Source organism: Microcaecilia unicolor, chromosome 5 (genome assembly GCF_901765095.1).
Source record: "Microcaecilia unicolor chromosome 5, aMicUni1.1, whole genome shotgun sequence".
NCBI classification, from domain to species: Eukaryota; Metazoa; Chordata; class Amphibia; order Gymnophiona; family Siphonopidae; genus Microcaecilia; species Microcaecilia unicolor.
This window is the reverse complement of record NC_044035.1, coordinates 295,273,649-295,301,036: the sequence shown is the minus strand read 5'-3', so window position 1 is coordinate 295,301,036 and position 27,388 is coordinate 295,273,649. Positions and strand designations below refer to the sequence as shown.

Genomic DNA, 27,388 nt, shown 5'->3' with positions numbered 1-27,388 from the left:
GCTATAAAATGAGTAGAATGGAACAGTTAGACCTGAATCACTTGTTTCATCTTTCCAAAAGTATAAGGACTAGGGTGCATGCAGTGAAGTTATTTAGTAGTACATTTAAAACAAATCTGAGAAAATATTGCTCACTCAGTGTATAATTAAGCTCTGGAATTCGTTGCCAGAGAATGTGGTAAAAGCAGTTAATATAGCAGGGTTTGCAAAAAGATTTGGACAAGTTCCTGGAAGAAAAGTCAGTAAAACATTTTTTGATTCTCCCTATCATCCCACATTTTTGTTAAAAAAAAAATATATATAGGCATTTTTCAGTTAGCACAGTAGCTTTTTTTTATAGCAGATCTTCCTTGGTCTTCAGGAAATACAAAGGCAAAGATATAATCACAGATGTATATAATGTATGCCATCATAACCTGAAGCCCAGCTATGATGATACCAGTTGTGCTCACTGTGGACATATGTTATCCATATGATGTTCTGCTATAAGCCTGCAAGTGGCTCAGTTCCTAAAAGCACCTTGTGATGGGTGAACCTCTTACCTACCAGCAGGTGTCAGTAGATCCTGCCTGACTAGCTGGCTGCTGCTTTTCACTCCTTGGCAGCCTTTTCCTGCCAGAGGCAAACTTGTTCATTTTTGGATATATATACAAAGCCAGTCATTGCTTAGTCTCTTTGCCAGAGCCTAGGTGCTGGTGCCTTCAGTTCCTTGCTGTGAATGTTTTTGCTGTCAACTGTATTTGTTGTTGAATACAAGATAGTTTTCTGAAAAACCCTTCCGGTATCCATCAATCACCTTAGTAGTAGTATCTTTATAATGAATAGCATTAAAATCAAGAAATATTTGTTGAGGGAATTCCATTCACCAAATGTAGGATTATCAAAATAAGGCTGTGGCTCTTTGTAAATTCATAACTCTCTGTGAATATGTGTTTGATCTACAGTACTCATATGTAAGATGGAGGAAATTTTATTTAAATGGTTTTCATGAATACTTTTGTTATACACGAGTATATTGATTGCATTTAAGGGTTTTATAATTTCATGAATTGCTTTGGTGTGTCCCCTATTTTTTATGGTTTGTACCTGATTTCATAGTTTATACAGCCTTTCTTGATACAACTCTGACCTAAGGTGATTTACATCAATCTACTGTAATCAAAATATATCATACACTGCAAATCTATGTTGCTGAACCCTGATTAAAGTTCTTATAACTTGTTCTTGAGTCTAGCCAACTGGAACCTGCCTCTAGATTTGCTATGCAAAAAATTGCATACTTCACAGAAGAATATGCAACTTCCACAGGAGAAATTACATAATATTTTTTTTCTGTAATTGCACACAGACTTCTGATAGGGCCTCTTTGGCAGCTGCTCCAGTAACATAGAGCTGGAACTGTTGCTGTAGAGCAGTGTTCTTCAAAACAATCTCTGCCTTTCTATCCATGCTCACAATAGAAAGGGAGAAGTGGATGGGGAGAAGATCCGCATGCTTGATGGACAAGAAATTTCTCAACGGAAGAAGAAAATGCATTTGAAATGCCCAATTCTTGAGGATATCCCCAATGAAAAAGTTTTCAAAAAGGACTGTTTGAGTAGATGTTATTGGGACTCACACGATAGTAGTGTTGTGGCCTCAAAGGGAAAGATAAAATTAGTGAAGACCATTCCTGTACAGGATGCATACAGTTCCAGGATATGCCTTCCTTCAAGTACAAAAAATGAGATAAAAGTGGGATTCCAAAGACTGAAAGGATGTATAATAATGAAGATATTTATTGAGGTATCAAGACTCGTCGCAACGTCGTAGGAGTCTTAATGCCAAATGCTTTTGGGAACTATTTGATGAAGGCAAATCCTCAATAAATATCTTCATTATTATACTTCCTTTCAGTCTTTGGAATCCTTGGTCGTCCTCCCACTTTTATCTCATTTTTAGTTGTTGTCCGTGGGGTGTCTAGAGTTCTCTGTCCTCTGGTGGATTTCTTCCCTTCCTTCAAGTACATACAGTAAGTAGCTAAAGGTGGAAATGGGGAGGTGGAGGAGGGAAACTTGAAAGAGTAGATGGTGCTACCAGATTTGTCAGTGGACTTAAGATCTTGTTTGCTTGCCTCTTATATATGTTAGTCACTAAAGTATTACATTTTTCATGCTAAAATAGGACTAGCCATTCCTGCTTTTTACTCTGAAGGTTGCAGAATGCAATTTTGAAAGGAGTGAAATGGTTTTTTTTTTGTGTTACCCTAGACCAGTGCTTGTCAATTTATTATGGCCATGACCCCATGATAGCAGCCAAATAAAATTGTGTGCCCCCCCCCTCCAGGGTACAGAATAATGATGCACCTATTGAGAGCCCACCCAGGTCATACCCCACATGTGGGTTTTGGGATCTTATTTGGGAAGCTGTTCCCTAGACAATCATGTATACCGCTCTTGTAGAAATCTTATTTTAAATTCACTAGATCCACAATGTTAACCAAATGTGCAGCATAATTTGTTAATATTTCTACATAATTCAAGAGGAACTACATAGCACGTGGTGGTATTTTGTCATGAAAATGCCTGAAACATTAGTAAGTATGCAACGTTGGGTTTTCCTGCTGAGATTATAGCTGTGCAGGCTTTTATCAATGGGTAACTTAAAAAAAAGAATATTCAAAGCATTTACCTTATCTTCTGTAACTTCTTTCTACTTTATCTTTTTTTTGTTTGTTAAAGATTTTTAGAGCCAACCATCTAGAAGATAAAGTTAAAGTGATAGAGAAGAGGCCAGAATTATTGACACCTGAAGACTTGGAGAACAAGAAGGTAACTTTGGCCTTCCAGCTTCCAGGGAAACCAGGCTCTCATTGTCCAATGTAGCAAATGCCTGGATTTCAGGATAACCAGAATACATAAATGGGCTGTAAATTAGAACCATTGTGTGTAAATGGATTTTGTGAATGGTCTTTGTGAATTGCCTGAAAACCAGACGTCTTTGCAGCACTGGAAAATATGAGACTGATATATTGGTTTTATCCTTATTGGACCCTGGGTTTGAAAGGATTCCATCCTTTTAGGCCCTGATGCTCAAAACTCCGGCACTGTACTAAACGGGGCCGGAGAAATACTACCGGAATGGCACCCTAGAACAACTCTCTAATGCTCAATGCTAGTGAGATGCAAATTTAGGCACGCTCACAGCATTGAGCATCAGTTATTCGGGAGTTAGGAACAGGATGGTGCCGGATGCATACACTCAAATGTTGTGCATTAAGCACAATTTTTCTGACCATGCCCAAGATGTCAGTTGTCACTAGCCCTGGTGGTCTGGTGGACCACAGACCTCCCCCTCCCCCCCCCCCCCCCCCAGAAAATATATAAAACTCTTGGGATCGGTCAGTCAGTCCCCCCCCCCCCCCCCCCCCCGGTAGACTAGCCAAGGCAGTCTAGTGGTAGCCCACTCCAACCCAACCCCCTCTTACCTTGAAGAGGGACTAGGATTCCTTCCCTTCCTGTACTGGATGCAGTGACGTAGCTAGGGGGGGAGCAGATGCTCCCCTAAACAGAGTTCTGCTGGCGCCTATTTTTTTCTCAACATGTTGCATTGAAAATGTGCCCCGGCATTGGCAGAAGTCCGCTCTCGCGCCGCTTTCACTCCCCCCGCGTCATCAACCTGGCTCCGCTTCTGACTGGATGGTCCTCAAAATGGTGGCACCCTGCCCTGCCCGGTGCATCCTGGGATGCATTGGACACAGCCTAACTACCAAATAAGGGAGAAGAGAGAAGGCGTCCTAGTCCCTCCTCCTCCAAGGTATGAGGGGGTTGGGTTGGAGGGGGCCACCACTAGACCACCGAGGCTAGTCTATAGTGGGGGGGGGGGCTGGCCGGGAGCCCCGCTGGACCACCAAGGTTTTATTTATTTTCAGGGGTTGGACATTCTGGGGTCCACTGGACCACCAGGTCTTTGCATCTTTGGGGGGGGAGGTCTGGGGTCCACTGGACCACCAAGCTCTCGCGTCTTTGGGGAGGTGAGGGGTCTGTGGTCCACCAGAACAGCATCACTGGTCTCCCTTATTCCTCTCCTGCTTGGCACAACCTTAGCTCCAGCTCCAAGCTGGCGTAGGGTTTGCTGCGGGAGGAGTGTCCTTGTTTGGCATGTTGCCTGCTGAGCATTGAGGAGGAATGCAGGTGGCCCTCTTTTGCATGCATCTGCATGCTTATTGCGCCCAAAGCTGGTGAGCTCGTTGTTTGACGTGCTCGTCAGCTCTGAGCATTCGGTGGGAGCAGATGCGGGAGCTAGTTTTTCGCTAGTGGCCTCTAGTGCCCACATTTGCTGCTGACCATGGGGTCTTAGTATCTTATAAATCTTTTAAAATTGGGACCCGTAGTTCATGCAATAAAATTTTTCATGTTTATCTAGTTCAGTTCTTTTTCTATTCATCTATGACATTCTTTCTTGATACACCTTATGCAGGATATTTCTGTTTTTTTCTCTCGAGTATGCATGCTTGATATATGTGAAATTCTACTAACAAGATTCCATAACCTAATCACTCTGAAAAATAACGGGTCAATATGCAGCCGTCAGCGATGAGCGTTTTGCTAACCACCCACTGCGATATTACAAGATATTCAAAGTCGGGACCTATGTGGGCTTCGGCTTTGAATATCTGGTTATTTTTAAGCCAGCTAATATGTAGCCGCCTAAATCGATATTCATCATTTAAGCAGCCGTGGGTTACCGAATAAAAATAGGATAGATATTTATGCGGTCCTATTTATATGCGAACTCTGGCCACTTAAGTGCTGAATATCAGCACTTAAGTGGCCAAGTGCTGACTCAGCCCCTGGAACGTCCCCAAGATAAAACCAACCCAAAGGTAAGAAAAGTTTTCCACAGAAAAGCACAGCCAACACATAGGAGTGGAAGACGCCAATCACAATGTCCACTGCATCAAGGCAAAAGTTTATTATCCAAAAACTACAGAGAAGTGCTGACATGCAGACCCAGCTCCAGCTGTTTTGTTGGCTTCACTGATTTCATTATTTGACTGTCTTTATACACTATGTCCTGGTTTTACAGTGTAAGTTGATAACAGCTGACTAGTAAGGCCCCCCACCGAAGGATGGAATGCCAAAATATGGCCTGTGTTGGCTCTTCGTGTCAGCATTTCTTTGTAATTTGTTAGACAATAAACTTTTGCCTTAATCCAGTGGATGTTGTATTTGGTGTCTTCCATGTCCCCAAGGTAGCCAGCTTTCTGTTTTGTGCTGACCGCGATATTTAGCGGCATTTATCTGGTTAAGTGCCACTGAATATTAGCTAATCCCGATCAAGCGATTTAACCGCTCAACCGGCTAAATTGTTTTGAATATTGCGCAGTACATTTCCTTATTTTCTGGTACTTAAACACTACTTAGTAACTGAAAGTATATAAAGGAAAAAAAAACATTTTAGGAGATAGAGAGAGTTGAAGGTGAAAAAATACTTTGCTTATTCCACATTTCTCTTGAGTAAATTTCTGTTTAATTCAAAGTTCAGGCAGAGCTGCAAGCTTTCTGGTTTTAAATGTACTGCTCACACTCTTAGGAAAATGTGGGTTTTATTACCTTAGCCAAACTCATACGCTGAAAACTCTATCACTTCCCATTGAAGAAATGTAATGGCATGCAGCTTACTACAATGTTTTTTTTTTTATAAAAAGGTACATTAACATAATAATGTTCACAGAAACTGAAAAAGCCAGATAGTCAGGTATAAAGTGAAAAGGGGTGTCTCCTGGTTGCAGGCACATATATTTATTTATTTATTTATTTATTTGTCACATTTGTATCCTACATTTTCCCACCTATTTGCAGGCTCAATGTTGCTTACCTAGTACCGGAGGTGCATTTACAGTCTCCGGTGTGAACAAATACAAAGTGATGTGATAATAAGAAGTTCATGTGAACAGTAAACGGAATGGATGTGTTATGGCCATTACGTGCTTTGCTTTTGTTGTGTTGCCAAGATCAGTCATTTAGGTTGGATCGGTAGGGAATGCCTTCTCAAACAGGTTAGTCTTTGGTAATTTACGGAAGTTTAGGTGGTCGTACGTTGTTTTCACGGCTGTTGGTAATGCGTTCCATAGTTGTGTTCTTACGTAGGAAAAGCTGGATGTGTAAGTGGATTTGTATTTAAGACCTTTGCAGCTTGGGTAATGCAGATTTAGATATGTTCGTGTTGATTTAGATGTGTTTCTGGTTGGTAGGTCAGTAAGGTCTGTCATGTATCCCGGGGCATCACTGTAAATAATTTTGTGGACCAAGGTACAGATTTTGAAGGCAATACGTTCTTTGGGAGCCAGTGTAGTTTTTCTCGGAGAGGTTTAGCGCTTTCAAATCATGTTTTTCCAAATATGTCTGGCTGCTGTGTTTTGGGCAGTCTGAAGCTTCTTTAGGATTTGTTCTTTGCATCCCGCATAAATTCCATTACAGTAGTCTAAGTGGCTTAGTACCATTGATTGCGTCAGGTTACGAAATATTTCCCTAGGGAAGAATGGTTTCACACGTTTAAGTTTCCACATTGAATGGAACATTTTCTTTGTTGTGGATTTCACTTGGCTCCTTAGTGTTAAGTTGCGGTCTGGTGTAACACTGAGGATTTTCAGGTTGTCTGAGATTGGGAGGATGTAGTCTGGGGTGTTGATATTTGTGGGATTGTCCTCGCTGTATTGGGATGAAAGGATGAGGCAGTGTGCTTTTTTCTTTGAGTTTTAGTTGAAATGCATTAGCCCAATATTCCATGATGTTCAAACTGAGCTTGATTTCGTTGGTGATTTCTGTCAGTTTGTGTTTGTATGGAATGTATATTGTGATATCGTCTGCATAGATGAAAGGGTCGAGGCCTTGGTTGGGATAAGGACTTGACTAGTGGGGTCATCATTAGGTTGAAAAGAATTGGTGATAATGGTGATCCTTGAGGTACTCCGCAGTCTGCTTTCCACGGTGATGATATGTTTGAATTTGATTTCACTTGATATGTTCTCATGGTCAGGAAACCCTTGATCCAGCTAAGTATATTTCCACCAATCCCGAAGTAGTCTAGTAGTCTTAGTAGTGTATTATGGTTTACCATGTCGAATGCAGTAGACATGTCGAATTGGAGGAGAAGGATGCTTTTGCCTGTTGCTATTTCTTGCTTGAATTTGGCTAGGAGAGTGATTAGTACTGTTTCAGTGCTGTGGAGGGGGGGGGGGGGGGGAATCCTGATTGAGATTCGTGTAGTATTGAGTAGAGAGGTGTGGTAGCCATGTTAGTCCACTTTTGAAGGTAATCAATAGAAATAAAACATGGAAAAGAAAATAAGATGATACCTTATTTTATTGGACATAGCTTAATAACTGAGAATTTGTTTATGTAATCGGTAAGTTGTTTGGTTGCCAAGCTTTCCATCAGTTTGATTACCAGCGGGATAGATGCTACTGGACAGTAGTTAGTGATTTAATTTGCTTTTTTCTTGGTATCTTTCGGTATTGGGGTAAGTAGGATATTACCGTTTTCCTTTGGGAAGAGGCCTTGCTGGAACATGTAGTTTAGGTGTATAGGTGTATATAGTACCATTATCATTGTCATTGTGAAGTGCTCACTGTCTGGCTGTCTGTTGGGGCATAAGAACCACCAGTTCTCAATCCCTTTGTCTGCCATCTGTTTTTCCAGGTCTTGGGCACAAAGAAATGAAATTAATTGGAGAAACATGAAGTAACAGCAATAATTATACATATGAGATTGAACAGTAATAACATTTCTGCTGCAATAACCACCTTCCCTAAAGAGCTTACATAACTATAGACAATTGTCCATACAACTGTTCTGCATTTTTGGTTTGGTGGTCCCAAAGCTTAGCCCAGTGTTTTTTAGACTTGGAAATTTAATTGCTGAGTCAGAGGTAAAATAACACTAACTGATATTTCTATAGTACTGTGCCATTGTCGACCTGGATGTGGGGATTCCAGGTGCAGAGGTCCACCTCAGTCCTGGATCCGGCACTCTAAAACTCCATGTCTAGGACCTTGCACTACCATTTGCGTCAGAAATTTGAGTTTACTTTACTCCAAGTATGACTCGTTTCAAATTTCAGCAATAAAAAAAAAAACTTCCGTTAGACTTTCAGGGCTGTAGCATGCCTCCTTGCATTGGGAGTTGTAGCTAATGCCTTCATTGACATGGGATTTGCTTGGAGATGTGTTAATTTGGGTATAATTTTTACTCATATTTGTGTGCACGTTTTTAAGTACTAAAATACTTATTAAACTGTGTAAATGAAATGATACACTTAGTTTAGCATACCTTATATCTCCCTCTCTATGTGCTGTACTTTATCAGCTGTTATTGGTTTGTCCTATGTCTAGTATAATGTAAGCTATCTGCATTGAGGAGTAGCACTGAAGGACTGCTGTTTTTGTATATTTTAGGGCAGTATTTCCCAAGTCCGGTCGTGGAGTACCCCTTGCCAATCAGGTTTTTGGGATATCCACAATGAATGTGCATGAAAAAGAGTTGCATATAATGGAGGCAGCATATGCAAATTAAGTTCATGCATATTCATTGGAGATATCCTGAAAACCTGACTGGCAGAGGGGTACTCCAGAACTAGACTTAGGAAACTTGGTTTTAGGGTACACTGACATTTTTGTTAATAACAGGTGATTTAATTATTCTAACAATTCAATTTCTTTGAAATTTGTAATAAATGGATGATCTAAACTTGATTCCTTAAGAAGAAATTGAGATTTCTTATTCATCCGTCTGAAGTTGTGAAGTCATCTTTACAGTTTGGAGATGAATATTTACTGTTCTGGAAGTGTGAGTGGCAACATATGTAAGTCATAATAGTGTTTTAACAAAGAGGTCATCTGAAAATCGCAAAATTCAAGCTGACCTAGAAAAGTGTCATTTACTACTTAGCACTATATTATAGGAAAACGTTACACCAGTAGGGGGTTACAGCAGCACTCCTATGTATGCATTGGGAGTGGGGGTGCAGATAGATTTAAAGAGGGATTATTATTCAGGCCTTCTAGATAAACATTTTCTGTCTGTAGCATGTAAGGTCCTCATAGGATCATTATTTTATTTGGAATCAAATGTTTGCTATCATGTTAAACTGCTTACATTTTAATAGTTTATAAGAACTTGATAAACCACCTTTCAACAATGATCAAAGTGGTTTACTGCTGTACTATGTTTTTCAACTAACTAACAGATTATATAAAGTTAGGATGAATAATAGTTTTTCTGCAAGTTGGAAAAATCCCTGCGGGGTCCCCCAAGGATCACCTTTGTCTCGGATTCTTACTTGTATGTTTACGTACATTGGAGTTTGAATTTGAGAAAAATGGGTATATAACCTATATTTATGCAGATGACATTTTAGTTTTAATTCCTATTAGCTGGTGATCAGAATTAGAGCTGTTGAATTGCAAAGAGGACTGAATTTAATACAAGATTGGATGCTTAAACATAAACAAGTTAAATTCAGATAAAACAAAGTTCATATGTTTGGAAACTCTTTGAACTTGATACCTTCAATGATAACAGTTAATCAGAAAAATTACACTCTGTCATCTTGCATTAACAAGGGGGTTTATGTAGACAGTAAATTAACACTAGAAACACAAATGAACTGTCTAATAAGGACAACTTTTTTTCTTTTTAGGAAACTAACCCCCCCCCCCCCCCCCCCCCGTTTACTAAGCTGCACGCTAATGCCGACACAGTCCATTCACTTTAAATGGACAGTCGGCATTGCCATGCAGCTTAGTAAACGGGAATAAGACAGATACGTAAATATTTCCAGGAAGGCCAGTTTAAGATACTGGCACAATCGATTATTTTGAGTCAACTGGACTTTTGTAATGTTATATACTTGGGATGTTCAAAACAATTACATAAAAGGTTACAAACAATCCAGAACACAGCTCTCTGCTTAATTTTCTCTTTAAAGAAATTTGACAGTTTATCTTGGTATTATATTAAGTTGCACTGGTTGGTGCGAGAATTCTATATAAGTTGCCGTGTTTTCTTTATAAGGTTTTATATGACTTGGTTCTTTCTTATTTTTATGATCGCTTCAAGTTGGCAATAAGTATTAGGGATCCCAGGATAGGGTGTGATATTTTTTTTTCTCTTTTCCATCTCCTAGAGGTATTAATAGGCTGAAAAGTTTTGAGCATTTGCTGTCTTTTCAAGCAGTGAGGTTAGGAAAGATATTTCAACTATAAGCAGATCTTCTGATTATTATATTGAATTCCGTCATAATATTAAAACATTTCTATTTAGGAAGTATGTTCTGAACTCATCATAAGATAAGGGGGTCAATGTAGGTTCTGAAATATTTTTTGTAGTTTTTGCTTTTATTGTACTTCCTGGTTATGATAAGCTTTTATTCTGTTAACCGCTCTGAATTGTAAGGCTAGAGTGAGTAATAAGATCTGATTTTGTTGTTATTTTCTCTGAAACTGAGGCTACCCGAAGGGTCTGACTTCTGTGATAAAGTTCATGTAGGCTGCATAAAGCAGATTTTTTTTTGTTGTTTTTTTCCTTCTCTCCCCTCCTTCCCCTTCCAGAAATCAGGTGTACTGTCTCTTGTTCCATGCCTCAGCTCTTCAAGCATGTAAAGTTAAAATGTTGAGGTGGCTCCTGGCTTCAAATTAAAATCCAGAAACAATTTAAAAACTGCAAAAATAGTTCCTAGGAGGTTTTATTTATTTATTACATTTGTATCCCACATTATCCCACCTATTTGCAGGCTCAATATGGCTTACAATGTATCGTTCTTGGTGGTAATAGATTAGAACATAATCACTTATTGTTACAAAGAAATATTGAATAGCATATTAGAGTTTAGAGCAAGCAGATATCATAAAAGTAATTGCTTATTATTAAATAGAGATTGAGTGATATATTAAGAGTATAAAGCAAGCTGATATTATAAAATAGTTTTGAGTAAAGGTGTGGGAGGTGTATGCATTTATAATTGTTGTTCTGTGTGGTATGCCTTTTTAAAAAGATGGGTCTTCAGTGATATTCGAAAGTTTGTTAGTTCATAGATCCCTCTCAGGTTGTGCGGCAGTGCGTTCCATAGCTTGGCACTCAAGTAGGTGAAGTTTGCTGCATGCGTAAGTTTGTATTTTAGACATTTGCAGCTTGGGAGATGAAGATTAAGGAATGTGCGGGCTGTTCTTTTGGTGTTCCTTGTCGGTAAGTCTATCAGGTCTGACATGTACGCTGGGGCGTCTCCATGGATGATTTTATGAACTAGTGTACAAATCTTGAATGTGATGCGTTCTTTGAGTGGGAGCCAGTGTAGCTTTGCTTGCAGTGGTTTAGCACTTTCATATTTTGCTTTTCCGAATATTAGTGTGGCTGTGGTGTTCTGGGCTGTTTGGAGCTGTTTGATTGTCTGCTCCGCGTATAGTGCATTACAGTAGTCTAGGTGGCTGAGCACCATTGATTGTACCAAATTACGGAAGACTGTCATTGGGAAGAACTGTTTTACTCTTTTTAATTTCCACATTGAGTGGAACATCTTCTTGGTTGTGTTGTTCGTATGATTCTCAAGTGTTAGATGACGATTGATAGTCACTCCAATGATTTTTAGGGTGTCCGAGATAGGGAGTGTCAGATTTGGTGTGTTTATGGTGGTGAATTTGCTCATATTATGTTGAGAGGTGAGTATTAAGCATTGGGTTTTTTCTGCACTAAGTTTGAGCTTGAATGCATCCGCCCTTGAGTGCATGATGTGCAGACTTTGGTTAATATCGTTGGAGATTTCCTGTAAATCTTGTTTGAATGGGATGTAAATTGTTACGTCGTCTGCATGTATGTACGGGTTGAGGTGTTGGTTGGATAGTAGTTTAGCTAAAGGTGTCATCATTAAGTTGAATAGAGTCGGCAAGAGGGGGGATCCCTGTGGAACTCCGCATTCAGGTGTCCATGTGGCAGATGTGATCGAGTTGGATGTCACTTGATACGATCTTGTGGTTAGGAATCATTTGAACCAATTAAGAACATTACCTCCGATTCCGAAGTATTCGAGGAGATGTAGTAGGATACTGTGGTCAACCATATCGAAAGCGCTGGACATGCCGAATTGTAGAAGTAGTATATTTTTTCCAGTGGCGATTAGTTGTCTAAATTTGGACATGAGAGTAACTAGTACTGTTTCAGTGCTGTGGTTAGCACGAAAACCTGATTGGGAGTCATGGAGTATTGAGAACTTATTCAAGTAGTCAGTAAGTTGCTTGGTTACCATTCCCTCCGTTATTTTGGTTATTAGGGGGATTGATGCTACTGGTCTGTAGTTAGTTCACTAGCATTTTTCTTTGCGTCTTTGGGTATTGGGGTGAGAAGAATATTTCCTTTCTCCTTTGAGAAGAGACCATTTTGTAGCAAGTAGTTCAGATGTTCCGTGAGGTCTGTTATAAATTGTTGGGGAGCGAATGTTATGACGTTGTTGGGACATATGTCTAATTCACAGTGAGATTTGGCAAATCTCTTGAGCGTTTGGGAGATGCTGCATTCTGATACCGTCTCGAAGTTTGTCCAGGTTCTGTCCACAGGGTATGCAACAAAGTCTGGGTCTAGGCAGTCGAGGATTGTAGTGTAGGCGGTGGTGCTGCTAGGTATCTGGTGTCGTAGTTTACGATTTTCTCATTGAAGTATTTCGCGAGGCTGTCTGCTGTTGGTGCCTCTGTGCTGTTAGATGTGACCGGTGTGGTATCTAGTAGTTTGTTCACTAGTTGTAAGAGTTTGTGTGTGTCTTTGTAATTTGCTCTGATTATGGTTTTGTAGTATGTTCTTTTAGTTTGTCTTATGGTGTATTTGTATTTCCTATGTAGTTGTTTCCAGGCTTCGTATGTGGAGTTGTTTTTTTGTTTGTTCCATGCTCGTTCTAGCCTTCTAACTTGTGTTTTAAGTTTTTTCAGGTCTTCATTGAACCATGGTAGTGAGTTCTTTCTATGTGAGGTTCTGGTTTGGATCGGGGCTATGTCGTCTAGTATGTGTTTGCATCTTTTGTCCCATTCTTGGAGGAATTGGTGTGTATCAGTTTTTGTGGTCCATTCATTATCGTAAGTCTGTTGCCAAAATGTTACTGGGTCTATTCTTCCTCTTGTGGTGTAGGTTTTTCGTATTTGTTTATTGGGTGAGTCTTTCTTTCGCCATTGGAGGCGGAGTTTTGCTTTGTAGTGGTCGGACCACGGTGTAGGTTCCACTTTGTGTCCGTTAGTATAAGGTTTGAATCGGGGTCGAATTTGTATGTAATGATGTCTAATGTGTGTCCTTTTTTGTGGGTTGGTTGCATGTTTGGCTTGTGTAGATCCCATAGTTGTAGGAACTCTTCGCATTCTTGGGTGCTAGTTGAGGTGGGGTCTTCAAGGTGTAAGTTGATATCCCCTATGATGATAAGATTTGAGGTAGAGACGCATGTGTTCGAAATAAAGTCCATGAAGTGTGTTTGGGATTCTTGCCAGTTGCCTGGCGGTTTATAGAGCAGCACTGCATTAATAATTGTTCTTTATAGGAATTACCAAAGTGACCTTCAAACCCTCCCTCCACCTCTCAAAATAGGACCAGTTCGCTGACCCAGTTGTTAGTGATCTATATTGCTGAGTGGGAGGTCTGTATTCAGTCCTGCTGGACATAGTAACATAAGTACATAAGTAGTGCCATACTGGGAAAGACCAAAGGTCCATCTAGCCCAGCATCCTGTCACCGACAGTGGCCAATCCAGGTCAAGGGCACCTGGCACGCTCCCCAAACATAAAAACATTCCAGACAAGTTATACCTAAAAATGCGGAATTTTTCCAAGTCCATTTAATAGCGGTCTATGGACTTGTCCTTTAGGAATCTATCTAACCCCTTTTTAAACTCCGTCAAGCTAACCGCCCGTACCACGTTCTCCGGCAACGAATTCCAGAGTCTAATTACACGTTGGGTGAAGAAAAATTTTCTCCGATTCGTTTTAAATTTACCACACTGTAGCTTCAACTCATGCCCTCTAGTCCTAGTATTTTTGGATAGCGTGAACAGTCGCTTCACATCCACCCGATCCATTCCACTCATTATTTTATACACTTCTATCATATCTCCCCTCAGCCGTCTCTTCTCCAAGCTAAAAAGCCCTAGCCTTCTCAGCCTCTCTTCATAGGAAAGTCGTCCCATCCCCACTATCATTTTCGTCGCCCTTCGCTGTACCTTTTCCAATTCTACTATATCTTTTTTGAGATACGGAGACCAGTACTGAACACAATACTCCAGGTGCGGTCGCACCATGGAGCGATACAACGGCATTATAACATCCGCACACCTGGACTCCATACCCTTCCTAATAACACCTAACATTCTATTCGCTTTCCTAGCCACAGCAGCACACTGAGCAGAAGGTTTCAGCGTATCATCGACGACGACACCCAGATCCCTTTCTTGATCCGTAACTCCTAACGCGGAACCTTGCAAGACGTAGCTATAATTCGGGTTCCTCTTACCCACATGCATCACTTTGCACTTGTCAACATTGAACTTCATCTGCCACTTGCACGCCCATTCTCCCAGTCTCGCAAGGTCCTCCTGTAATCGTTCACATTCCTCCTGCGACTTGACGACCCTGAATAATTTTGTGTCATCGGCGAATTTAATTACCTCACTAGTTATTCCCATCTCTAGGTCATTTATAAATACATTAAAAAGCAACGGACCCAGCACAGACCCCTGCGGGACCCCACTAACTACCCTCCTCCACTGAGAATACTGGCCACGCAATCCTACTCTCTGCTTCCTATCTTTCAACCAGTTCTTAATCCATAATAATACCCTACCTCCGATTCCATGACTCTGCAATTTCTTCAGGAGTCTTTCGTGCGGCACTTTGTCAAACGCCTTCTGAAAATCCAGATATACAATATCAACCGGCTCCCCATTGTCCACATGTTTGCTTACCCCCTCAAAAAAATGCATTAGATTGGTGAGGCAAGACTTCCCTTCACTAAATCCGTGCTGACTTTGTCTCATCAGTCCATGTTTTTGTATATGCTCTGCAATTTTATTCTTAATAATAGCCTCCACCATCTTGGCCGGCACCGACGTCAGACTCACCGGTCTATAATTTCCCGGATCTCCTCTGGAACCCTTCTTAAAAATCGGAGTAACATTGGCTACCCTCCAGTCTTCCGGTATTACACTCGATTTTAGGGACAGATTGCATATTTCTAACAGTAGCTCCGCAAGTTCATTTTTTAGTTCTATTAATACTCTGGGATGAATACCATCAGGTCCCGGTGATTTACTACTCTTCAGCTTGCTGAACTGACCCATTACATCCTCCAAGGTTACAGAGAATTCGTTTAGTTTCTCCGACTCCCCCGCTTCAAATATTCTTTCCGGCACCGGTGTCCCCCCCAAATCCTCCTCGGTGAAGACCGAAGCAAAGAATTCATTTAATTTCTCCGCTACGGCTTTGTCCTCCCTGATCGCCCCTTTAACACCATTTTCGTCCAGCGGCCCAACCGACTCTTTGGCCGGTTTCCTGCTTTTAATGTATCTAAAAAAATTTTTACTATGTATTTTTGCTTCCAACGCTAATTTCTTCTCAAAGTCCTTTTTTGCCCTCCTTATCTCCGCTTTGCATTTGGCTTGGCATTCCTTATGATCTATCCTGTTACTTTCAGTTGGTTCTCTTCTCCACTTTCTGAAGGATTGTTTTTTGGCTCTAATGACTTCCTTTATCTTACTGTTTAGCCACGCCGGCTGACGTTTAGTCTTTTTTCCCTTTTTTCTAATACGTGGAATATATTTGTCCTGAACCTCCAGGATGGTGTTTTTAAACAGCATCCACGCCTGATGCAAGTTTTTTACTCTGCGAGCTGCTCCTTTCAGTCTTTTTTTCACCATTTTTCTCATTTTGTCGTAATCACCTTTTCTATAGTTAAACGCTAGCGTACTTGATTTCCTAGTTTCACTTCCTTCAATGCCAATATCAAAACCGATCATATTATGATCACTGTTATCAAGCGGCCCTCGTACCGTTACCCCCTGCACTAGATCATGAGCACCACTAAGGACTAAGTCTAGTATTTTTCCTTCTCTTGTCGGCTCCTGAACATAGTAAATGACTGCAGATAAAGACCTGTACGGTCCATCCAGCCTGCTCAACAAGATAAACTCATTTACATGGTATGTGATACTTTATTTGTCTATCCGAGTTTGATTTGTCCTTGCCTTTCTCGGGGCAGAGACCATAGAAGTCTGCCCAGCACTGTTCTTGTACTAAGTTCTGAACCTAACGTCAAAGCCCCTTAAAATTTACACTCCAGCCCAACCCTATCTATTGAGTCACGATCAGGGCATAGACCGTAAAAGTCTGCTGAGCTCCCATTTTGTTTCCCAATTACCGGCGTTGCCACCCAATCTCCGCTAAGATTCCGCGGAACCATTTCTTCTGAACAAGATTCCTTTGTATTTATCCCATGCATGTTTAAATTCCATTACCGTTTTCATCTCCACTACCTACCATGGGAGAGCATTCCACATATCCACCACCCTCTCCATGAAAAAATACTTCCTGACATTAGTCTTGAGTCTGCCCCCCTTCAACCTCAATTCATGTCCTCTAGTTCTACTGCCGTCCCGTCTCTGAAAAAGTTCCTGCGAGTGAGGAAATTATGTGGCTCGACTGAAAATTTCAAGGGGGAAGCAAATCATATGTATGAGCGGTTTAGGGTCAGGGGGATACCCCCCCTCCCAAGATCATAAAGTCGTCACAAGAATGGGCGTTGAACACTCATCAACAGTGGCTATTGACTCCCAAAGAAGTTTGATCGATCAAGAAACCAGAGAGGTTTACCTGTGTTTTGCTATATTCGAATAGAACTGCTGATGTGCAACGCATTATACGGAAACACATGCCGATGTTGTCTCTAGTCCAATTCACTGATTTGCCACCAGGGCAAATCTAAACCCATTAAAAATAAGGATGGGCATATAGGGGGCCACACGTCATGTCAGCATTGTGTATATTGTAAATACGTGTGGCAGACCAATTATGTTATTCACCCACAGACTAGTAAACCTTTCCACCTGATGTCATCTATGAACTGTGAATCATCACAAGTAGTGTATGGTATCGTTTGCCCTTGTGGCAAATGGTATATTGGGTACACCATAAGGAAAGTAAAGCAACGCATTGCTGAGCACGTCAGTAATTTAAGAATTCAGAAGAGGGAGGCTCCTCTTGTCAATCATTGGACCAGAGCACTACACAATATTTCCGATTTAAAATATGTTGTACTTAAGCAAATAAAAGCTATACACGGCGGCAATGTAGCCAGGAGATTGAAACATTATGAACAGAGAACCATATTCCAATGGGATACGGTGACCCTTTTGGGGATGAATCACGAAATTGAATGGTTACATGAATAATAGCTGCAAGCTCACGTCATCAGCGGCATGATGGCATCCCGTTTGGATTCAGATGACGCACGTAAATCAGCTGAGTTCATACGTCAGTACGTATATTGATTTTTAAATACCGCAGTTGTGCCGGTGCGGGTGTAACGGTTGGACTACGGGAGTGGAGGGCGGTCCTCCTTGAGGTATGCCACACATTTTTTTATAAGATTTTTATGTTGATAAATGATGTGTGATGTATTTGAAGAGTCAATTCAGCACACCTAATGTTGCAAATGGATGTTTAGGTGACTAGTGTTATGCAGATTACTGTGGACTTTCTTGATGTTCACAGAGGGAAGTAGGACACGAGGAGTGAAGTCCAGATGAATCTCGATTCTCGCGATGACGCTAGTAACAGCGAAACACCATGTGTGTTGAGAATTGAAGAAAGTATTGAAGAAAGATTAATTGATGAGAAGCTGCATTAAGGATGACGGCTTGATCACCAAGTTTTTAATATCACGTTTTCACATTCATCAAAAGTCTCTGGCTATCTACTGGGTAAAAGCGTAGTAACAAAGAAAAGCGCCAGCCCGCAGCTAAGTATTCATTGACTGATGGCAATGCTTATTTCATTATGTTCCATGATATAGGAGGTAGGGAGGGCTGAAGTGCAATGATTCCTTAATAGACTTATTACTACTCCAGTTGACTCGCCAGAGTAATATGCGTTTCACTGAGCACTTCTAACACTACTAAGCAGAGTGTGTGTGTATTATCTTTCACAGAATAGTAAAAATAAATAAATAAAAAAAGAAACTGGAATAGAAAGAGTTCAACGGTTTCTATGTAATATATATTAAATATTAACTGCCAGACCCTCAACCATTCTAACGTTCGGAGATCCCTTCTCATCATTTCTACTCCCTCCAGGGTATCCTCTCTATTGGCTATTTTCGTGTCATCCGCAAAAAGGCACACCTTTCCTTCTATCCCTTCAGCTATATCTCCCACAAATATATTAAACAGAATAGGCCCCAGCACCGACCCCTGAGGAACTCTACTGCTCACCTTTCTTTCCTCCGAGCGGATTCCATTTATCACCACCCTCTGCTACCTGTCGGTCAACCAGTTTCTTATCCAGTTCACCACTTTCGGTCTTAAGTTCAACCCTTTCAGCTTATTCACGAGTCTTCTGTGGGGGACCATATCAAAGGTTTTCTGAAGTCCAAGTACATTACATCTAGCACGTGTCCTTCATCCAATACTTTGGTCACCCAGTTAAAGAAGTCAATAAGATTCGTTTGGCAGGATTTTCCTTTGGTAAAGCCATGTTGCCTCGGGTCCTGTAACCTGTCGGCTTCTAGAAAGTTAATTATCCTTTCTTTCAACAGCAATGCCATTATTTTTCCTGCCACCGACGTGAGACTTGCCAGTCTGTAGTTTCCCACTTCTTCTCTGTCTCCGCTTTTGTGAAGAGGGACCACGTCTGCTCGTCTCCAATCTCGCAGAACCTCTCCCATCTCTAAAGATCTATTAAATAAATCTTTAAGAGGTCCCGCCAGGACCTCCCTGAGCTCTCTCAGTATCCTGGGATGTATCCCATCCGGCCCCATAGCTTTGTCCACCTTCAGATTCTTCAGCTGTTTATAAACTCTTTCTTCCGTAAACGGTGCAGTATCCACTCCATTCCCAGATTTTCCCTCGGCAGTCAACCGCGGTCCTTCACCAGAATTTTCCTCCGTGAACACCGTGGATGTGGATATAATCACTGTAGCGCTTAATAAGTGTAGTACAAGGTGGGTTGAGATGTAGATATGGAATTTATGCCTACTGTGTATCACTTACAGGCCGACGGAGTCTTGAACGACATCCCAGTGGATTGCCTGTGGTCATCTTTTAGACTGGTGGCTATAGACTGCATATGCAGTACAGTGAAGCATTTTGCCAAAGGGTATTGTGTATTTGATCCCCGTGTGGCAAACCTTTATAAGATCTTTGCCATATGAGCTGTACCTTTGGCTTGTAGGTATGGTGAATTTTCTTTTGCAAAATAGTGACTATTCAGAGGATATGGGAGATATTACCCTTTGTTGCGTTCTCGAAGGGCCTTGGCATTCTGTCAGGTCCTTGAGGCAGGGCTGGAGTTCGTGAGCCCTTGGGCCACTGCCGAGGAGCGGCAGCGGCAGGCAAGACCACCTCGGGACTGGAAACACAGAAGAGCAGTACTGGAACTCTGGACTGGAGTAGTACAAGGCAGGCAACTAGAACAGATGAGACAGGAACAGCTTCACCTGCACCTAGCCACCGTTCCTCCGGAGTTGAGCTCCGAAGTGCAGGCGGCCGGCAGGACTTGCAGGATAAGGCAGGAACTGAAGATCCAGAGGACCCACCCTGGGTCTAGGAAACACGAGGAAGACCAGACTGGGAACTAAACACAGACAGTGTGCTGCTGCACAGCCACTAGCAAGACCCAGAAGACAGACCAAGGAACACAAGGCGTACAGCAGTCTAGCAGGAGCAAGGACTAGGGCAGCCTACACACTAGGCAAAATGGGGATCCGGGAATACCCACAGGGTAAACCCTCTAGCTAGGTGGAGACAGGATACAGGAATAGCCACTCAGGAAATACACACTAGCTAGACGGATCCAGGATATACATACACTCAGGATATACAAGCAAGGTAGGCACACAGGCTAGGCAAGGCAGGACCTAGGGTAAAGAGAGCAAACCAGGAATATCAGGCCAAGGATCTTTGGGCAGACAGGAGAACAGACAGAGTAAACACGGACAGAGGCTTCACCCCAAACACAGGGTAAGCCGGAACAGAGGCTTCACCCCAAACACAGGGTAAGCCAGGAAGGACCCGCAGTCCACAGACACACAGTGGCAGGGAGGAACCCCCCACAGGAAGACAACAGACACAGAGTGAAGCTGGGCTGGAACCCAGAGAAAGGCTAAGCAGTAGTGCAGCAGACACTTACTAACCTGACCTGGCCTAAGAGCATAACACTTATGCAAAAGGCCCTCACTGCAAGCACAGCACTTCCTTATGAAGGCTCTCACTGATGAGTCACCAGCAGTAGGACAGAAGCAGGAAATACACTGACCCCAAAGAGAGGCTTGACCCACATAGGAAGTGAGCCCACAGGAAAGACAAGCAGGAGCCATCTTGGAAGCCGGAACAGAACAGATGGAAGCCATCTTGGAAACTGGCCAGGCAGGGAGGCATAGCCCATACAGGTGGAGGTCTAGTGAAGCAATCAGGTTCATGCTGGAAGCAGCCAGCACACCAGGACAGAGACAAGACTAACACAAACACAGACAGAAGCCAGCAGAGCTGCTGACCCCCAGAAAGAAGGTAAGGCTGAGGGTGGCCACGGCCACAGACGTGACTCCCTTAGACAATTACTTAAAGGAGACAAACTAGATCCTCTGGATTGTAGTAATTATCACCCAGTAGCAAATATTCCTACATTGACGAAGATTATGGAAACTATAGTGACTTCACAACTGCAGGAATATTTGCATTATTTTGAGTTGCTAGATCCTTTTCAGTCAAGTTTTCGCTCATTATTGCATAGTTACTATGTAACATAGCATAGTAGATGACGACAGAGACAGATAAAGACGCACACGGTCCATCCAGTCTGCCCAACAAGATAAACTCATTACATATGGTTTGTTATACTTCATATGTATACCTGGTCTTGATTTGTCTTTGCCATTTTCAGGGCTTACACCATAGAAGTCCGCCTAACACTGTCTCTGTTCTAAAATTTCTGAAGTTAACGTTGAAGCCCCTGAAAAGTACCATTTGTTTATTTATTAGATCTGCCATCTCTGTTGCGCAGCGGAGCCATGGCCCTTTTACTACCCTGGACAGAATTGTCCATCCCCTCTAGGTACTTAATTACCCCAACCTTGTATCTGCACATGACAGTGTTACCAGTCAGGGCAGTATAAACCTATGTAATTAGAAAGGAACCCAGTATTTAGTAGATAAAGAAATATAGATTATTAGCATTGATATCTGACCCAAACTTAGTACAAGCAGGTTCAAACAGTCATATGGTAGAACAGCATTACATGACACATCCTCTCTCTCTCTCTGGCCTTCTGGAGTCTTCTGAAGTCTTCTGATCTTATACCCCTCAGACTGCTTCTTTTATACTATTTCGGCCCCATTGATTCCAGTGGACCCTAGCTTTGTCACCAGGGCTCTTGGCCCTTATCAGTTGATCAAAATGACTTCACATATTCTCAAGCTCTAAGTATAAACAAGATAAGTTCAGAGTGCATCTTGTGAGATGACCTTACAGGTCACTTTGCTCTCTTCAGCTCCCCCCTCCCTCTACTTGCATCTGACCCACTACTGTCTTTCAGTTTAATCAAAACATCTTGCTCATGACTTCTTGCAGGTACCAGTCTCAGGATTGTGGACAAGAGCAAATGCCCCTTCCCTTGCCAGCTCAGCACTTGCTACAGTGAAATATAACTGTGTCAAAGGTGATCTCTGATTTTTACAAGCCTAGCTCTCTGGGAACTCATTTCAGCTTGAGCTGCATTGAAATATATTTTGTATCAGAGATGATTTTTGATTTTTAAGAGAGGCCTAGCTCCTTAGCCTGAGCCAGTGGCCTTTATTTTACTGAGAGCAAGGGCTAGCATATTTCTTTACACTCCAGCCCAAACAAATCCATTCAGCCACAGTCGGGGCACAGATCTTACAAGTCTGACTAGCACTGGCCTTGTTCTCCAACTTCTGAAGCTGAATCTGTCCAGCCACAGTCAGAGCACAGACTGTAGAAGTCTGCCCAGTACTGGCCTTGCTTCCCAGTTACCGGTGTTGCTTCCTAATCTCCGCTAAGCTTCTTTGGATTCATTTTTTCTAAACGGAGACAGTGCTTTTGGCACTGGTATCTGCTCTCTGGAGTTACTTGGGTAAGAGGATAGAGGTTTTTTTTTAATGTGATTAGATTTGTTTGCAACATTTGATTTAGTGGACCATGATGTACTGCTATGCAAGCTGGGAGCGGTGGAGGTGGGAGGAAATATGTTGAAGTGGTTTGGAGGTTTTCTGAAAAATTGATCCTTGCAGTTTAGTTGGCAAAATGGATTTTCTGATCCATGGTGTATGAGACAGGGTGTTTCTCAAGGATCTCCTCTATCCTCCGTTCTTATTAATCTGTACATGAGTGATTTAGGTTTGTTGTTACAAAGAAGAAATATTTTTCTTTAGATGATTTTGTGCTGTACCCTATTTTATCAGATTTTAATTCTGTGAAGTCACTGATGATATTTTATGGAAATTTTCTCCTGGATGTCTCAACATTTTCTGAAGATCAGCCTTGATAAAACAAATGTTTTATGGGTTTTTTCTAAAAAGGGGAATTCTTTGTCGTGTGTTGTAAATAATTTGACTGCTGGTATGGATGTGGTATAGCTGCATTATGCTGATGTATAGGTGAAATCAGAAATAAAGCTTTTAGGTGTGGTTGAATTCCAGCTTAACTATGGAAACTTATATGAACTGTTTGCTACAAAAGATTTTGTTCAAGTTGAAATTGTTGTGCAGATTAAGGTTTTTCTTAGAAAATCGATATTTCCAACTTGTTATCCAGGCAGTGGTTCTTACATCTTTTTTGATTATTGTAATATTTGTCTGTTAGGCTTGCCAGCTAAGCAGTTACAAAGACTCCAGGTCTTTCAAAATATAGCCACTAAGTTGGTCTTACATGGAAATAGATTTGACTGGGCAACACCGTTTTTATGTGAATTACATTGGCTACCTAATGAAGGAAGAATTGATTTTAAAGCTTTGACTTTTATTTTTAAGATTTTGCATGGTTTAAGTCCTGGATATTTGACAAATTTAGTAACCACTTATAAACTACTATGTCATCTGTGATCTTCATAGGAATTATTACTTTCATTACCATCAGCTAATTGCATACTATACAGCAAAGGTTATGAACTTTGGAGCACTTTTTACCATTTGAAGTCGGAAATATTACACATTATGGGCTGGATTCTATATATTGTGCCTAAAAAATTGGTGCCCAAAAAAATACGACTAGACATATTCTATAAACCTCTCCTAAATTTAGGCACGGTTTATAGAATACACTTAAATCTAAGCATAGTTTATAAAATATGCTGATCATCCATTTTCTGTTGCTATATTTAGTCGCGGCCATTTACACCAATGAAAACCTGGTGTAAATGCCGACTCCTAAATTACTCAAAAAAACGGGCATATTCTATAGCAGTGCGTGTAAACTGTCAAATACTGAACTTTAACGCTTTACCACTTGATTTCTTCCCCGGAAAAAATTTCTACACTTGATTGCTTAACTTACTTTATCTAGTTTGACCTTTACTTTAATAACATTATGTATTTCTAGATCTGGAATTGGCGATCGCCATTATGTTACAATGTAAGCCACATTGAGCCTGCAAATAGGTGGGATAATGTGGGATACAAATGCAACAAATAAATTCTAGGAATTTCCACGATCCATCCATGGCCATTCTCCTTTTTCAGATCCGCGTCTTAGAATTTGCATTCATCACTTTATAGAATACACTTAGACATTTGTGCGCATAAACTCTAATTAATGACTTAGTGTCAATAATTGCATGTTAAGTTCAATTATCGGCACTGATTGGCTTGTTAAGCTAATCAAGTTTCTATCACAAATCCAGAATATGACCGGATTTGAGTGTGCAACTCAAGTCGCACTGTATAGAATCCGGGGGTATATGTGTTTTCGACAAGCTGTAAAACTTTGTTGTTCCAGGGTTACCTCTTTTAATTGTTATATCACCTGTACTGTTTCATGATCTTGTTTATCCTTTCTAGTTTTGACTGAATTTTATATGTTGTATGATTTTGATGAAATTTTTTTTGTTGTTACCAGCTTAGAACTTGGTGGTCAAGTGGAATACAAATGCTGTTATTAAATTAAATGGGGCAAGCACTGGAAACTACATGATCTCAATCAGTTGAGACCTGTATGGGAGGGTAAAAAGAGGAATGAACTTGTAAGAAAAGATAAAGAGAAAAAGAAAGGAAAGTGAATTCTTGTGTGTGCACACAAATAACAATGACAACTAGTGTTTATAAAGTTAGTTCAGGGTCAGACACTTCCAAAAGTCTGCCTTTCCCACTAGAACACAGCCAACAAGATGTCCTGGTTATTCAATTTAACAATACATTTCTATCTTGCATCAAACAAGTTCATCTGGTTAGCAGTGAATACTATTGCCAAGAATTATTTCAGGAAGAATGTTTTTGACATAGGCATCAATTTGCCATAATGACTAAGGGCTGCTGATGGTCTCATGTTATAAATTAGCAGTCCTAGAAAATCCTTTTTAGATAAATCACTTAGCTGTTAAAATAATTAAGATCTCTGTCTTTCTCTCTCTCTTTATTTTTTGGTATTCTGGAGTGAGCAGCAGGGTTCGGGGCTGGCTCAGAGTGAATCTCCTGCTTGGCCTGATACCCATATTTTAGCAAAAACCACATCCATCTTGGAAAAAAGGCCAACTGTCTCTCATTGGGGGGGCTGCCAAATTTGGTCATGGTCCAGGGGGACAGAGTGGATGCCCCTTCATCCCCATTTCTCTTGGTATGCAGTCACCAGTGACTTCACAAAGTCAGATCGCTTATTTGTGTATGTTTCATGGGCCACACAAAGGGTGGACAGCCTCTTAAGGCATAGATTGCATGCTGGATCAAGGCAACCATAGAAGCAGCTTACTATTTGGCTCATAAAATGGTTCAGGTGACCTCCTGGGCTGACTCTCAGGCAGTTTCTTCAGAGGATATTTGCAGGGCAACAACTTGGTCCTCCTTCCATTCCTTTGTGAAGCATTACAAGATTGATATGTGGGCTAGACGCAACAGTGCTTTTGGTAGGGCTTTTGTGAAGGGAACTTTATCTTCCTCCTGCTCAAAGGGATAGAGCTCTGGTACATCCCACTGGTTTGGCTTGGTCTAGCTGCATGAAAAAGAAGGCAGAATTTAATCTTGCCTGATAATTTCCTTTCCTTGACTCCTACTAGACCATTCTAGCATCCCGCCCTAGAAGACTGTGGATTGGGGATTTTCTTTGTAGTGATGCTACGGATTGGTGACTCTGGATCATTTCCATCTGCTCCTGGCTTTTTTGTACAGTTCAAACTTTTGTGTTTGGATAGTTCCCATTTGGGGCATTTGGTTATATTCCTGGGAGCTAATCTTGGCTTTGGTAGAAATATACTGATCAGCTCCAGGCTGCATGTTCCCTCTCCTTATACTGGTGATATCCTGAAAACTGTCTCATTCTGTGCCTCCATTTACTGGTTGGGGGATATAACCTACTGGTCTGGACTGGCCTAGAAAGGAAAATAAAAGGTAAGATTAAATTTCATGTTATGTAAGGAGAGTAAACAAAACCAAGATATTGTTCTCCAATCAAGTGGTTGAATAAATAAAGACAAAAGAGGCAGCATTCTTAAAATACAGAATAATGCAAGAAGAGGAACACAAACAAATACCAGATAAAACTCAAAGAAACAAATAGAGAAAATATGGCAGGCAATAATACAAACAGAAAAAAAATGGCTAGAGATGTAAGTTGACAACTTTTATCAGGTATGTTGAGGAAAGGAGTAAGGCAAGAAATGGACTTGTAAGGCTGAAAGATACCGAGAGCCACTGTGTAGAGAGTGATGCAACAAAAGTGAATACGCTAAACCAATTTTATGTTCACAGAAAAAATTTGGAGAAGGACCGCGATCAGTCGACAAAGGTGCATATATAGGAATGGAGTAGATATCGCATCATTCACAGAAGAAAGTGTTTATGAACAACTTGAAAAACTGAAAGTAGACAAAGACATCTGGGCCAGATGAGAGACATCCCAGGAGATTAAAGAAGCTCAGAGAGATTCTGGCAGGTCTTTTTAAAGATTTGCTTAATAGATCCTTGGAGAGATGGGAAAGGTTCTTCAGGATTGGAGACAAGTAGATGTGTGGTCCCTCTTCACAAAAATGATGACAGAGAAGAAGTGGGAAACATTGCCGAAGGTTTACAATTAAAGGTTTGCCTTTTTGTAGATGGCATGAAGGTTTGCAACAGAGTGAACACCTTGGAGGGAGTAGACAGCGTGAAAAGAGATCTACAAAAAAGAAGAATGGTCTAATGTTTGGCAGGTAAAATATAATGTGATGCACTAGGGATGTAGAAATGCAAAGTAATATTGAGTGAGATGCGATATGCACAGACCGGGAGAGAAATGTTAGAGTGATAGTGTTTGGGGATCTCAAGGTGGCGAAACAGTATGCCAAGGTGGTAGCCAAAATTAGAAGGATGTTAGGCTGCATAGAGAAAGGCATAACCATCAGAAGAAAGGAGGTGTTAATGTCCCTGTATAGGTCATTGGTAAGGCCCCACTTGGAGTATTGTGTTCAGTTTTAGAGGCCGTATCTCGCTAAAGACTTGAAGCAATTCAGAGGAAGGTGCCAAAAGATATATAAGAAGAGACTTGAAGACCTGAATATGTAGACCTTAGAGGAAAGAAAGGATAGGGGAGATTTGATGCAGATGTTTAAATACTTGAAAGGTATTCATATACAAACAGATCTTTTTCAGAGACAGAGAAGCAGTAAAACCAGAGGTCATGAATTGAGGTAATTTCAAGAAATACTTTTTCACGGAGAGAGTGACGGATGCCTGAATACCCTCCCAAAAGTGGTGGTGGGGTTTTAAATGGTGATAAAATTCAAAATATTATTAAACATCCTAGAATACTTCGGGATTGGTGAAAATGTACTTAGTTGGATCAAGGGTTTCCTAACCAGAAGAACATACCAAGTGATATCAAATTCAAACATATCATTACCATGGAAAACAGATTGTGGGGTACCCTAGGGATCACCACTATCACCAACCCTGTTCAACCTAATGATGACCCCACTAG

At 41.1% G+C, this 27,388-nt stretch overlaps 1 protein-coding gene and 1 long non-coding RNA gene across 4 annotated transcripts in view; one reads left to right on the top strand and one right to left on the bottom strand.

Moving 5' to 3' along the window:
• PRMT7 (protein arginine methyltransferase 7) overlaps positions 1-27,388 on the top strand; it is a 189,491-nt gene that overhangs the window by 112,631 nt on the left and 49,472 nt on the right. For all 3 annotated transcript variants that reach the window (XM_030204294.1, XM_030204293.1, XM_030204295.1), the window contains exon 13: positions 2,721-2,810. In XM_030204294.1, the coding sequence (XP_030060154.1) occupies positions 2,721-2,810 (90 nt within the window). The remainder of the gene's footprint in view (positions 1-2,720; positions 2,811-27,388) is intronic.
• On the bottom strand, positions 9,935-26,294 carry LOC115470775. The gene is made up of 3 exons (XR_003942237.1): positions 26,215-26,294; positions 18,480-18,486; positions 9,935-9,945 (listed from the first exon to the last, which is right to left on the bottom strand). It is a non-coding gene; the product is annotated as an uncharacterized LOC115470775 (long non-coding RNA).